Source organism: Alligator sinensis, unplaced genomic scaffold, assembly GCF_000455745.1.
Source record: "Alligator sinensis unplaced genomic scaffold, ASM45574v1 scaffold56_1, whole genome shotgun sequence".
NCBI classification, from domain to species: Eukaryota; Metazoa; Chordata; order Crocodylia; family Alligatoridae; genus Alligator; species Alligator sinensis.
The window spans coordinates 177651-193395 of record NW_005841960.1 but is presented as its reverse complement, the minus strand read 5'-3'; the positions used below and the strand labels follow the sequence as shown (position 1 = coordinate 193395).

General features: G+C 39.6%; 1 protein-coding gene across 1 annotated transcript in view; it reads right to left on the bottom strand.

The window, feature by feature from the left end:
* Positions 1–8332: 8332 nt before the first annotated feature.
* CDC73 (cell division cycle 73) overlaps positions 8333–15745 on the bottom strand; it is a gene marked incomplete at its 5' end in the record, with an annotated part of 176600 nt that continues 169187 nt past the window's right edge. The window contains 2 exons of the mRNA XM_006020589.3: positions 8333–13476; positions 15003–15144. Coding sequence (XP_006020651.2) covers positions 13440–13476; positions 15003–15144 — 179 coding nt within the window. The remainder of the gene's footprint in view (positions 13477–15002; positions 15145–15745) is intronic.

Here is a 15745-nt window from a genome sequence, read left to right as displayed (position 1 = left end):
GCTCTGCGAAGTGGTTGTGTGGTGGTGGGGGGGGGGGGGGGTTATTTATTTATTTCTTAAAGATTGATTACCAAAGAATCCTAGATAGATTCAAAGGAATTCCTGGCCTGAATTAACAAAGGACAGCATATGCTCAGTATTGGCTGCTGAATAAGGACTGAATTTTTCTGTTTTATTGGTCATTTCTGTATTACCATCTAATTCAGAACATAAGGATTGAGGGCACCACTTTACATCCTTAATATTTTTGCATTGGTATACAACATTCTTCTATGGATATCAGGACACAAAATTATAGATCATTTTCCATGCAAGATTAGAGGTTTAGCACAATGGTTAATTGCTTTTAATCATAAATATAGACACAAAGGCTGCTGACAGAACAAAAAGTCAAACCAAAACACCCCCCCCCCCCCCCCCACCCACTTTTCTACAAACAGAGACCAATAAGCCCCCCCCCCAACACGCTTTTATCAGAAGCAGCAGCACATTAGTTTGACCAAGCTCCACAGCATCTCTATATAGATCGGGTGCTTCAGCGGGGCTTTTTGGCGCTTTTATCTAATAGGTGATTCAATCTGCTATTCCATAAAAGCATTAAAAAAGCTCTGCTGAAGTGCCCAATTATACAGACGTTGGGCAAGCTGGGTCCAACTAGGGTGAAACCTTTTCTGGGCACGTGCTGGAATCAGCTCAGGAGTGTGCAGAATTTAAAGTAAAGTGCTGTTTTGGGAAGGGGTCGGGGGTTTACATCTGTAAGCAGTTGTAGTTTTTTGGCAGTCTTTGTACAGCATTTAACAAATGACTTGGGGAACATCATGCTAGATTTCTTCCATGTTGATTTTATTCTAGGCAGATCTGCCTTTAAAGAAATGCTGAACAGTGGGGAAAATTATAAACTAGCATTGAGTTTATTGGACACTATTGGACACCTATACCAGCCACAGCAATTTATTATTTCATAAGACTTGCCATACCACAGCAAGTAGCACTAACGAAGCAGCAGAGTGTTTGCAGCTAGTTTTCTGGAGCTGTGAAATCTTTTCTGTGTACCTTGCAGCACATCCTGAATGTAAGTAAGTAGGGCTTGTCATAGACAAGGGCAAGAAGAGAGTTCCAAAGGTAAAAGCTGCTCACTGTCTTATGAGTGAGGCTCCAATTGACTGTGACTCTACTGATTATAACGTTTCAGAGAAAGGCAATCTTTCAGTAAGCAGCTGCCAGACCATGGCTTTTTTCATTCCATGTATACATGACATGACTTGAGATTAAATATTGACAGTAGTCACCCACCAATTTTTGAAATGCTGAAGATAACAAATTATTCATTTAGTGTATATTCAAATGGAATAGGGGGTAGGGAGAAAGCCCTGTAGTAGTTGTCATTAAGAGATGGAATATCACTGTTGTCAAATGGTAGGCTTTCTTCATACTAGTCCACCCGATTAGAGCATAGCGACTCTTCTGAAATGACAATAAAGACATACCATATTTTCTTACATTCAACATGCATCATTTTCTCCCCCCCCAAAAAAATCACCCTCCCCCCAAAATGCAGGTTTGTGTTTTAAGTGGAGAAGCTATTTTTGTCATTGGAAAAGAAACGTGCCTAGACACTGTATGCTGCACAGCTGCCAAAGTAACTGAGTCCTGTGCTAACTCTCTCTCAGCCATAGCTACTGACTGATCACTGTAGCTTGTGCCTGAAGCAACAAGTGAATTACTGGTAGTATCATGATAAGGCTCATGCTGTGGAAACAACACTTTATCTACAAGAACTTATATAAAGAACTGCAGACAGTAAAGAACTAACTGTCTTGCTACTGCCCTTGCAAGGGTCTGAGGCCTAACCTTGTAGGCACAGAACAAGTCCTCCTGGGAACAAAGCGTCTAGGATGTGTGACATCTAAGGACCTAGTGTAAGTGAGGCAACTGGCATCAGAAAGTTTCTACTGCCTCCAGTCACAGCAGAAGGGAGAGGAGACACAGTTGCACAGAAGTGAGTTTGTTCTGAAACCATGTTATGGGACAGCTGCCATGAGTAATCACAAAATTATGTCATATATTTAGGCTTCAAAAAAGCCTTTGACTTGGTCCCCATGATGTCCCCACTGTAAAACTGGGGAACTGCAGCCTCAACAACCTTATGGTTCGATGGCTGGGGAACTGGTTCTGTGATTGGACCTGGAGAGTGATAGTCGATGGAAGCGTGTCAACATGGCGCACAGTGACCAGTGGCATCCCTCAGGGCTCCATACTTGAACCAATACTCTTTAATACATTTATAAATTATCTGGATTCAGGTATCAGAAGTGGACACTAGGTATCATTGGTAACACTAAATTATGGGGAAGTGTGGTCACACTACAGCAGGGTTTTTTTGGTTGGGATACCCCCGGCAGCCAGTTGAAAGGCAAGGAATCCCCTTGCAGCGAACTGATGAGCCGGGGATAGGGGGGGCCAGCAGCCAGTCGATGAGCACAGCACACGGCAGGCAAACCTAGAAGTGTCACTGGCAAAACTGGAAGTGCTGGCAGCGAAAATGGAAGTGCCAGCTGCCCCATACCCCCTGGGGCCTTCCAAAGTGCCCCCAGTTGAAAACCCCTGCACTAGAGGATAGGCTGGCAATCTAGGCCAATCTGGACAGGCTCGCAATGTGGACGGATCAAAACTTGATGGCATTCAACATGGAGAAATGGAAGGTGCTCCACCTTGAAAAGAAAAAATGCACATCATACATATAGGCTTGGCAGTGCTACACTCGCTAGCACCATGACCAAAAGAGATTTAGGGGTCATGATTGACCACAAGATGAACACGAACCACCAATTGAATGCCACAGCTGGAAAAGCAAACAAAACCCTGGCTTGCATCTACTGATGCATCTCAAGCAGGTCCCAGGAAGTCATGCTCCTGCTTTACTTGGCCTTGGTGAGGCTGCAGCTGGAATATTGCATCCAGGTCTAGGCTCTGCACTTTAGAAAGGATGTGAAGAAGCTTGAGACAGTCCAGAGAAGAGCCACATGCATGATTAGAGGACAAGAGAGCAGGCTTTATGAGGAGAGGCCAAGAGGCATGGGACTCCTCAATCTGGAGAAGCGAAGGCTCAGGGAGGACTTGGTGGCAGCTTATAAGTATATAAAGGGCGTGCATCAGAAACTGGGAGAGTGCCTGGGAAGACGAGGTTTAATGGTCACAAATTCCTGAAAGACCATTTTAGGCTGGGCACAAGAAAAAAAAACTTCTTTACCGCCTAGAATGAACTCCCCACCAGAAGTAGTGCAAGCACATACTCTGGATACTTTCCAGAAACACTTGGATGCGTATCTTGCTGAGATCATTTGACCCCAGCTGACTTCCTGCTCCTTGGCCAGGGGGCTGGGCCCGATGATCTTGCAAGGTCCCTTCCAGCCCTAATGTCTGAAATCTATGAAAATGTTCTCAATGGTTGTAACTGGACATCTCATTTGAGGCAGTCCTGATTGCCCAGTTTTTAACTCACAAGCGTCACAGCCATTTACTAACATTGCCCTTCCAAGCTGAATTACTGCCCCTGTGCCAGTAGGTGGCCAGCAAGAGCACACCAACTGACAGGCCTTTTCCTGGAATACTTAGAAATTAACTTGGATGAGCCACAATTAATAGGCCACATTCATACATTCTGTTTCTACTGGTAGAACCGCTGCTCTTCTGACAGAACCAACAAGGCTACAGATATTCTAGCTTTTTCTCCCGGAGCAAAAATGGCTACTCTGGTGAAAAATGAACCGACTTCAACCAATAGGAAGTCTCTCCTGGGAGAGTTTCTCCTGAGAGAATGAATGCTTGTACACTTTCCTGCTGCTTAATCCTTCCCAGGGACTAGGGAGTGGAGCCATGGGGAAAAGGCTTCCATGCCTTTCAGAGACTGAAGTCACCCTAGTTGGGAGAATATATGGTGGGGAGTGGGGATGGAAATCAGCTGCTACTTCTCCTCCCATAGACCAGGAGGGGAGAAGAGGAGCCCCTGCCAGCTTTTCACTGGTTCCTCCCCCGCAGAGTGAAATGCAGGCAAAGACCTTTGCAACACTGCTCTGTCCAGAAGCCAAGAGCATCCTGGGACAACAGGCTCTTAGGAGAAAGGAGATGTCTTTATTCACAGCATTATCCTGCATCTTCCCTTTCTAATCTTTCTCCTCAAATTTAGATTGTGGTGTGCAAGATAGGGACTATCTTATTTTGTATAAGAACTTGAGACCTTTATGTGGTATCATAAGAAATATAATTTACTATGACCTAAGAAGAATGCTAAACAGAATTTCAGGCCAGTTGTTTACAACACTTTTTCATCTGCAGATGCCTAAAAAATTTTGAATGGAGGTGCGGACCCCTTTGGAAATTTCAAATGGAGCTGTGAACCTCTTTAAATAGTAAACATGAGTATTTGCACACTTTTGATTGATCAGTCACCTTTCATGGACCCCTTAGACTTCGTCTGTGGAACCCTAGTAGGTTGAAGACCACTGTCCTAAATAAATCCAGAATCAAAGGCAAACAATGATATTTCTACTTTTGCAAAACTGCATACCAGTGTCCAAACAACTGCCACTTATCCATGCTGTCTCTTGAGCATAGATATATCCTTGGAGCCTGGCCGGTAACTGAAGCATGGCTCTGGCTGGTCAGGTTCTGGTTTTGGATGCCACACACTGCGCCCCATGTGCACCGCTCTGCTTTTTTTTTGTGTGGGTTTTTTTTTCCACTCTGGGATCTCCTGGGGTCAACGCCCCCGCCCACGCACTGCTACCTTGCAGCGTGGAGAACACCTGAATGTGTAGTATGTGGCAGCACAGATGCATCTGAAGCACCACATACTGCATGGCCATGCTTGTCTGAATGTGGTCCCAGTGGTCTTTTAGAGTAGGTAAGTTTCTTATAGACATATAGTACATAAAGCATATGCATGGAATGGTAGCTCTTCTTTACACTCCAGATGTAAATCTTCAACACAGACATTTCAACACAGAAGCCTTTCCACGTGAAGTGCTGTTTTACCTTTGCTGCCATAAGCTCTGTTTTTATACTTTCAGTCTTCCTTTATGCTTACAGTAGGATAAAAAAAAAATAACCGTTTTTCAGTCCGTCAACACTTGCACTACCATAAAAGGAAGCTCTATTTTACAGAACCAATACTTGCCAGGTGAAAGCTAGCCAACCATCTAATATATATAGTACACTGGAGATTAGATTTGGACAAACTTGGTCACTGTTCTACCAAGACTACCTTCACACCAGTAAGAGTGCATGGTCTTTTGCCGCTGTCAGCACTGCCCAAAGCTTTCATAGAAATACTCCCAGGCCATGTCCACACAAGAATGGATGTTTGCTTTACCAGGGACAAGCAACAGAGGCACACCTTAGGCAGCGGCTACTTGTTCCTGGGCAACGCCTGTGCTATGCGCCCCCTGGCACAAGGCAGGTTACCCCAGGTGGGATAGGAGAGGCTGGGGCCAGCACTGGGCTGGTCCCAGCAGCCTTATCTGGGGTCCTGGGAGCCTCCTGGGACTGCAGCAGCAGCGATCCTGCCACTCGCAGCAGTAGCTGGAGTGTAGCTCTAGCTGGATAGGCTCCCGTTTTAGGCAGCACACACTGCCCCCCTGTGCAGGACTCCGTGTTTTGTTTTCTTTGTGCGGGGTTTTTCGGGATTTTGTTTTTTTTTAAACTCTGGAATCTCCCAGGGTTAACCCCCACCCCATGCTGCTACCTTGCAGTATGGAGAACACCTGAATGTGTGGTATGTGGCACCACAGACCTATCTGCAGCACCACATACTGCATGGCCGTGCTCATCTGGATGCAACCCTACTGGTCTTTTAGAGTAGGTAAGTTTTTTCTCTAGACTGGCAGCCTTTCACTTTTGACTGAATGCAATGACTTAAGGCAAAAAAACAAACAAACAAACAACCCCCCCACCCCTTCCAACAACCCCAGGATGTCGCCTGACATCAGTGGGATGAGAAAAGGTAGTGTTACAATAGGGCCTCTTTAGTGCAAGAGATGTCTATTTGCTTTGTGGCAGGAGAATCTGGGCAGTCCCAAATTCTGGGGGATTGAGAGGACCAATCCTGTGCACTGGGGAATTCCCACATGGGATCAGGCCCCTCAAGTCCCAGGAGTACCTTCCTAGATTTTCCCTACTTACCACAGGTGATCTCAAGGAACCCTTCTTTAAGCAGGGAAAGTCATAGTTCCCCATTTCCTAGCTGCAGGGGCTCATTTCCGTAAGCCAGGAAAGCTCATGCAAGTTCCAGCATGGAGGCATGGGACCTGGGGAATCCTTGCCACCTCATGCGTCCATGCTGGGACACATGCCTCCTTGTCCCACCAAAGCTTGATCCAATTTATCTGGCAATGTCTATTTTTAACCCTTAGAAAGGTCAGATAGTGAGTCTAAGTGCCATATTTACCCAAATGCAAAACAACAACATATTTTAAGATGACCCCCTCCCAATAATTAGATTCCATACATGGAAAATTATAAATGTGTTATAATTTTTCCCATAAATAATCTAATTGTGGCACACACACAAAGATGGCTGAGCCCTGCTGCCCTACTGCAACCCAGCCTGGAGAGAACAGCCATGGCATACCTTGGAGGTGATTTTAAAGTATGCTGGCTCACTTCAAAATCACACAAAAGGGGCACATAAGACAGCTACACGTCAGTATGGCACTGAAGTGCTCCAAAATTTAGTGGAACACGGAGCATTTCAATGTGACAAATACAGGCACTGTTCAAATTTTTTTTTTCATACCAGCCAGCCAGCTAGCTCACAAACCGGACATCATTCACAAAAATACTCTAAGTGTTCTAAAGATAATTCTTAGTAGCTAAAATAGATGCATAATAAAGGATATTTAATCAATACAAGCTCAGATTTTCAGAGAGTTAGATACATAGTTCATTAAAATGAACACGATTTGGGTTCTTACCTCTTACACACTCCTGAAATTGTCAGCCATATGTTCTATTTCTGTGATCAAGATTATGTTTTATATATAAAACAGTAACTGCATGCTTTAATTCAGGAAGAAATTTAAAAGCTTTACCTTGGGGGATTACAGTGTGACATGTTTACATTTCCGCTGCAGGGTCTGAGTCCAGTTGGAATTTGTATTGAGCAAAATAGGTAAGTGTGTCCCTATGAACCTGAGACATTTTAAAAATAAAAATGAAAAAAAAATTGTATCCAGCTAGTTATAAGTAGTCTACTATTTCCAATAAGTTATGATCTGTATTCTGATAAACTAAATCAGTATAAAAGCCTTTCAAATGTGGACATAATATGAGTGCTACTCCTATACAGGAAAGGAAATAACTACCACCTCACATCAGTATAGAAGTCTCCACACTAAGTTATCATCAGTGTAACTCTTGGTTAAAAAAAAAAAAAAAGTTACACCTCTATCCAAAATAGACTAATATTAACAAAACTCATTTGTAGAACAAGCCCCAGAGATTCTTTTCAGCTTTTTCATTCCAAGTTTCAGTGCTTGTGAGAAGCACTGATCACAGCAATGGAAAAAGGCAACCCTATTTTTCATCCACAGAATGGGTACAACAGTGGAATAAGAAACATAATTTACCTAAACAAACCTGCCAACCTACCTCAGCTCTGATATTGAGGAGACACCCTGTTACAGGGAATGTTTCACTTTAGAATGGGAATAGCTGATCACCTAGGACAGTGGAGATGAAAATAGGACATTCCTTACATCACCATACAAGAGTATACAAATGGAATTTTTTTTTTCTTTCTTTTTTATAGCTGAGAAATATCAAATGTGAAATAGTACTATAACTTCCTACTAGTTACACCTCGGAAGTTCACACTGGGAGAAACACTATCAGGACCACAACTGTTTATGCATGGAATCTTAAAATGTGACCCTTTTTGCATCTTTTTACATTTTTTAAGAGTTAGACATTTCTTAAAAATACCTCTTTTCTTTATTATTTGATGCTGTTCATCCCTATAATAGGATACTATATAAATTTAATTTAAAACTTGGAAACTCAAATCCTCAGGTAAATTTTGGCTCCATTGCTGTCAATGGCAACCAACATTAACTTCAGTGGGGCCAAGATTTCACACACTAATTTATCATTTTGCAGTCTTGGGCAAAACAGTACTCAGTTTCAGGCAATTACAGCCCAAGAAAGATTTGCATCTGAAAATATATGCTGTACACACACAAAGTATGCGAATCATGGTAATCGGTTTCTGACCGAGATAAATGAAGGGTAGATCAGAGAGAAATGTAGAGATGGAAATAAAATCCATGAACAGTGATGCTTTTCATATAGATTTTTATATATTACCTCCGACCTTTTCAGCTTTACATGTAAACTACTTCATTGATTAAAAATTTCAAACATTTGAGAATATTCTTTGGATTTGCATTCATTTACAAATCTTAAACCAACTTGTTTGAAAGAAAAATGAATTCTGTTAGTAAATTCAACTTGGAAACATGGTTTGCGCAGATGTGCTTACCACAATGCATTCTGCTTCAATAAATATATCCCATTTTTTCTTATTTTTATCAATTATATTCTCACCACTGAGAAAAGAATTGGCTGCATAGATGTCAATGGCAGCCCTACAGTATGCTCCTTTGTCACCGAAAAGGAGACACCAGGCAGATGGATCATACTCAGAACACTAGGCTTATATTGCTAAATGTAAAGAGCATCACACCCACCTTTTCACATTAACAAATGCTTTGTTTTCAGTCTCTCTCTCAGAATGTCCATACAATGTTAAAGGTCTTCAGGTAACGATACATTGCACAACAAAACAAAATATAAACTGTATGATTTCTACTGATATACAAGTCTGTCAAGAAGATGAACCTAAAGGTCCTAGAGCTCCTTATAAGAAGCAGGTTGTTGGCTCTACTGTTTAAACAGCCGGACTCTGACATTCACTTAATCCAGTTTTTAATGGCACATTTTTCTACAGATGATTTCTTTTAGTATTTCAAGCGAACTTTAACCTACTTGGCCAACAATTTCTTCAGGCAGGGATTTTTAATTTTTCATGAACATACTGCTTTAATAAAGTACTTGGCATTAGTTATGGCTTTTGAATTAAAATGAGCACAGCCTTACAACATTAAATTTTAAATCCAGCATCTAAGCCATTAATTCTGACCATCTTCTTTGTATGACATTAGCAAGTATTAGCAGCTAAGTGCATATTTCATTGGGCAACAGAATGAAAAGCTGTACCAATAAAATTTCTGTTACAAATCTCTGCAGAGAACCATAATGCTTCATAAATGAACAAAAGCCAAAAACAAATCTTCTGTTCAGATAAATGTTTCTGACAAACATTGCTTCTGTTGACCACAGGTTCAGCTCTTTATCAACTTGATGCATATGCTATCCACAATTACTCTTTGTATCTGTATTTAAAAATAAAAAAGTTTACAGAACTGCAGAATAATTCTATAAATTGTGTAGCTCAAGCACTGGCTTCAGTGCACTCTTGTAAAATTATCTTCATTGAAAAAAAGTTCCCTGAAATAAGAATAAAATTGTTACGCCTACTCACTTGAAAGTACAGATCTATTATTACTTCAGGTATGCAAGTCTATTTGAAATAGAAGTAACCCCTGCATCTGCTTAAGTCTGCATCAGCAAACTTTTCTCAGTGCTATAGTTAGAAAAGTCAAATAGTGTACTGGTAGTTGCTGCTATGTATAAATTGGAAGCAAGAAAGTACTTTTTACTATAAATCAGTATTTCAAAAGTCCCTGTTGGCAGCTGTAAAATTAAAAGAAAAAAGAAAAAAATTGGTCAAATATCTGACAGTTTGGAAGCCCAGTATCAGATAGCAAGCCAGTTTCCACATTTTGTATTTGTTAAACAACTGCAGAGTTGTTACTGTTTAGTTGTTTAAAAGAGGTTTAAATTTCAAAGAACTAGAACAGAAACTGAACAGTCAATTTGATATTTGATTTCCATACTTCTAATGTCATTTAACTTTTCAATAAAACTATAGTCAGTACAAGTAGCTCACATTCTTCATTATATATTTTAATTTTCAATTCAGTTTACACTTTATACACTTACCAGCACTGTGAGCTCTCAAAATTGTTCATAGATAAGGAAGAAGCTCACAAGCAACTGGCTGTTAGCACAGCTTCTCCAGTTCATAGTAACAGTTTTCCTTACTACTATACATCAATGTATAGATAAATTAAGCATAACATGGTCTCTGGATATCTAGATATGCTGCAAAAGGATTGTGGGGGAGGGAGGCGTGTGCGTGTGTGTATTTACACGCATGCATACACGCACAGAATGGGAGTAAGCATGAGAACTATTTTGAGAACCTGATTCCACTCGCACTATATAGTTAATGGGAACCTCAATGCACAACAGCTTACTCTGACATGTGACTATTTTCATGAATGAACAGATGTAAAAGTGAAGTATCAGGTGCCATGTCCTTTATAAATGTACATATTTGAACCTTAATTGTGTGGAGATATTGCTAATACAAAGTACCCAAAGTAATAGGGTTTGATTTGAATCCACAAATGGCAAAGGCTTGATTTGAATCCCCCAAAAATGGCAGTTGTCTTCTTTTGTATGACATTTTAGGATTGCAACATTCATAGATTAATATCTAAATTTGATAACCATTCGACTGCCTCAGGGGTAGCAGTATGGATTGATTTTAGATTGCCATTAAATGATCTAATCGGGCAATTGTTCACGACGTGTTGCACTGTTGTACCACAATCGCAACCCGGACTTTAATGGCAGTTAAAACAATTAATTTCACTGATTCTATTCCTCTGTCATTTTCACAGCTGGGTCACTGATTTCAGTAGGTCATGCCTGACATGTATCATAAGTGAAACCAGAATCAGGCTGTCTGTCTCTGGTATTACATCACAAGTTGATTCAAGAATGACTGATGAACTGTACTAACAATTTAGCAACTGTCAATCCTTCTGGATCATGGTGTATGCATGAGGATCACTGGGACCTTCAATGCGTATGCCTGGACAGGAATTTTTGGAGGAGTGGCGGTTACCCAGATCTTCTATCCTCCCTTTAGGCCACGGAGACAGAATCCAATGACCAGACTAAGTCCGTATATTTGGTGCCTCCATGGCTGTAGTTGTATAAGTGTCTGGGAACTGAACCCAGGTCTCCTGTGTGGTAGACAAGGATTCTACCACTGAACCAAGGATTCTACCACTGAACCACAGGAGACTCCGGTACCAGCAATAAGGTTGTAAAATCTAACAAAACAGAGGATAGAAAAAGGGTGAGACTGACTTAATGTTGCACATTTTAAGAACACTAGGATCTGTAACCTATAATACATGTGAGCATAAAATGCTCATATGAAAAAGCTTTAGGAAAAAGGTTGCTGTCCATTATCACTCTCTTAAAACAGGCATGGTAACCAACACAATCCTAACTGTAAAAATTAAAATCAGAATCACTTCACAATAGCAGAAACAAATCTTGGATGCCCATAATTTACACAGTTCAAAACCCCATTCCATTGTGCTGGCAACTGTTGTGTTACATTTCATAATTGTATCTCAATATCAAAAGAGATAAAGAACAGAACACATTTATAATAATTATATTCCACAAATGAGCCAGAGTCATCTACTCATACTTTCTGTTTAAATTAGAGAAGCTAAATGGTCTTAAACAAACAAACAAAATAAAAACAAACAAAAACAAACAAACAACCCAACACCAGGTATTGTTTGCTCTTCTCAGTGATTTAATGATGTAAAATGTTGTTGATGTAGTTATTTCTTCCATTCTAAGTTATGATGAATGAGGTGGATCTTTATTTTTACTAAAATAATTGAGTTTTGATTTTTCTTAGTTTAAAATTTAAAATAGTTTTAGTATAGATTAAAAGATATCACAGAAGCCCAGGCCTCAGACCCCCGATGTAACAGTAAGACATAGCTCCTACAGACTTTTTTGAAATCATTACACTTCCAGTTATATTAAAAATTAAAGTGATATGAAATAAAAGCAAAACTAATGAGGAACATGTAGAATATTTTACTCTTGGTCAAACTTTAAATTGCCAAGTAGAAAAACATGGTTTATTTCACTAACAGAAATATAAACATGTTTTTTTCCATTAAAAAATATGCATATGGAGGTTACTGTTTTATTTTATTGGGGGGGGGGGGTTTTTTGTTTTTTTTTTTAACTCTCCACTGATATTAAATTACTAGCTAAGTATGCTAAATTCACACAAATACCAGTGTTGCCTGAATACATTCATATTCTAGATCAAGCAAATGTGTTCTTTGGTAACTGGAATATATTTTCAGTACTAATGCAATGCTGCTAAAAAGACTGCATTAGCAACTCATATGAGAATATTACAACTCTTGGAAAAGTGGTTTGGGTGACTTCTGTCATAAGGAAAAAGTATTAAAGTGTGAGTTGTTATAAATGTAATGAAGTTAAAAGGACTCATTGTGTGTGGTGGTTGTATTAAACAAAGCAAACTAGCCCCCTTTCTCTTCACTGTTTAATTTATATAATGTTTGGACTCTCATATAAAGGCATTTTGATAGGTGTTAGTGTACACATACACACTTTCAGTTTTAAATTAAAGGACCTGTAAAGGATGAACATTCAGTGTTAACATTACTTTGATGTATTTCATAATAAAATTTAGAGATTTGATAAACTGGAACATTATAACCAAAAAAGTGGTTCTTGATTATTCATCATCCCTTTTTCAACAAAGACCGACCAAATATACAGTACATATACAGGTTGACATTTTGATTTATCCAAAACAATCTTCACTTCACTTAGTTTCCCAAGTCCTATAGACTAAAATATAATACCATTCACAACAAAATATTTTCAGTAAGTGAAACAAAGCAAAGAAAATCAGAACTAAACCTGGAAGCAAAAGTGGTTTAGAATGCCTCATAACATCTATATATATATACATATACACACACACATGCGCGCACACATGCATACACACACATACACACACACACACATTTTGTAACCTGCAGTGAAATCAACCTATTTTCTAATGAGGACCAAAACACATTATTTAAAAATGTGGCTAATATAACAAAATGGGGAAGAAACTGCTGCTATCAAAATATACAATTTGAATTGCAGACTAGAAGGCTAACATTATTAAAAAAATAGTTTTAAGCAAAACCCCTTTGCTTTTAATAATGACAGATATCAACCTGTCATAGCACAAGCTTCCAAACAAGATCTTATAAAAGATTAAACTGTGACCCCTTCTTCATTTGCAAAGTTCTGGACATATGCATACAGTAAGTTCTCTAGTCTCCGGGCTGGAGCATCTTTCATATTTCTTAATCCAAACTCCAGGAATCAAATGGCAGTCAAAGGATTCAGAACCTCAAGTGGGATTTGTGCTTTACCATGTACCTGCAATGTTAGCAAGAAATATTATATCATCTTGTGGCAGCCACAAAAAAATATAATTTTAAGGAACAAGGCTGTACAATAAAAATAAAATACCTAAAAACTCACTTCTCCGTACATTGTCAAGTTAGAGATAAAAAGGACCCTTGTTACTTCAACAGTAAATGAGAATTCTGTCCATTCTTTATCCCATTCACAATACTGATTATTACAAAGGAAAAAGTAGCTAAATAGTCTCTGCTAGGAGCACTCTGATTTGTTTTAAGACACTGGCTACGGACAGGGGCTCATCACTGGAAAAAGTGATGAGAGATAGGTTATAGGCATTTCAGCCTGCAGCCACCCACCTGTCCCCTGCAGACAAACAAGGATGAGCTCCTGCTTAATAAAGATGCTCAAATGCTCCCTGTGTATTCCTGGGACTGAGGTGCTCTTGGTTTGTGCAAGATGTGGGGGTGGTGGAGGGATGGAGGTTCAGGGGGAGAGCAGTAGCTCTACTTACCCCAAGATCAGCAGTCATGGGAAAATGCCCAGGGGTCCCTGTCCTATCTGCTCTCCCCACCTTGTCTGTGGAAGGTGCAGGGAAGCAGTTGCTGCTTGCCTCTGCTTGGACCAGGAGGAGTTGAGTGGCAAGGGTATGCCCTAAAGGGTACAGGCATTTATTCTTGCATGAGATCTTTCAGGTCATAAGTGGAGGATCTTGTTCACGGATCTGCCAAGCTTCTTCTGAGAAACCAAATTAAATCCTATATGCCTGCAGTTTCTGAAAGAGTGGCATTTTTCCCCACTAGAAATGGCAAACTTGTCCACACCCATTATGTGACACCTAAAGTTATAAGATTTCAGTCAAAGAAGCCTTCAGGGTCATGGTAAATCAGGATTGGAAAATTTCAGAAACATCTGTGCAGTTAGTTGCAGAATGTATTGCTGGGAGATACTGCAATAAGAGAGTTTGAACACTTATTATTTATTCAAGACTTTTCAGAGCATCATAAGGTAGTTTTGATTTCCAAAAGAATTTGGGAACCTAATTCACTTTGGCTCTTCTGGAAATATGAGCCTAAAATACTTATTTTGCTAATAAAATCTGATGCAATAATTGTTCTAACTTAATGTACACACTAATTCAATAAGGACATCTATTTTCTTAATGTTTATTGTTCATAAGACATATTACATCAACATCCTAAATTGTAGATATATATATTTTTACTAGTAAATTGGTTAACAGTTTAACTGTCACTTTTTTGCATTACACTCAATAGCTAACATTCCACAAATATTTGATTAGCTCCCTCTCCTCCCCCACCCCTCTCCTCTTCCTCTATTGTTAGGTCAGATAAAGTTTAGGATAATCTGCCAGGCCCATAATCATGAATTACAAGCACTATTTTAGCTCCAAGACTTTGCTTGGAACTTTCTAAACTATACAATTTCTCTGATATTTGAAACAGGCACTGTAATAATTCCTCTCCACCAAAACACCAATCCCCACCCCCAAAAAAATATTAGAGAAAAATAGTATTTACCTGTCCAAAGTTTCCCAGAAACGTAAGAATACTGGTCTGTCCAAGTGCCGTTTGTGGTAGCTTAGTTCTAACACTGTTACATCCCATTTCTGTACATTTGGGTCTAGACGCACTTCATCATATTTGAGATGGAAAGCTTTAACTACAAAATACAATGGAGAAATATTTAGACTAGGACCACAACTAAGTTTATCTCACAGGATAATAATACTTTGACAAAGAAACCACCGCATTCTTCAGAGTTGAGATTAACGCTAAGGACAATGAACCACACTCTATAAAACACTTAATTATAAAGGTCATTTAGGAAGGTTTATGAATTTGAGAGCCACAACCCAACTCCTCCTATTGAAGCTAGAAACGCATGGAAATTCTGAGTTGGCCAGACATTTCAGATTTGACCAAGAATTAAAATTAATTTAACCTTTGAGTCTGCATTTTCATTGTATATTAAGTATCTACAGCTGTGTGAACTGCTTAAAAGTGAAAGTATACTATTGCATATACATTTGAAGGTATGATTTTACTACCACAGAAACAGAGGTAGACTTGACCTCCTATACTGAGATGTTGCCATTTCCCTTTGCTTCCACTTCAGGATGGCCATCCTTTCAGTTCACCTGTACTTACTGATACCTACTGAAGGAATAATGCTGTTTTTAAATCACGTTTTAAAGTCCTGAACCCATTACTGCACCACTTTGTAAAACTACTGCACAAGTAGGTGATCACCAGAGCTACCA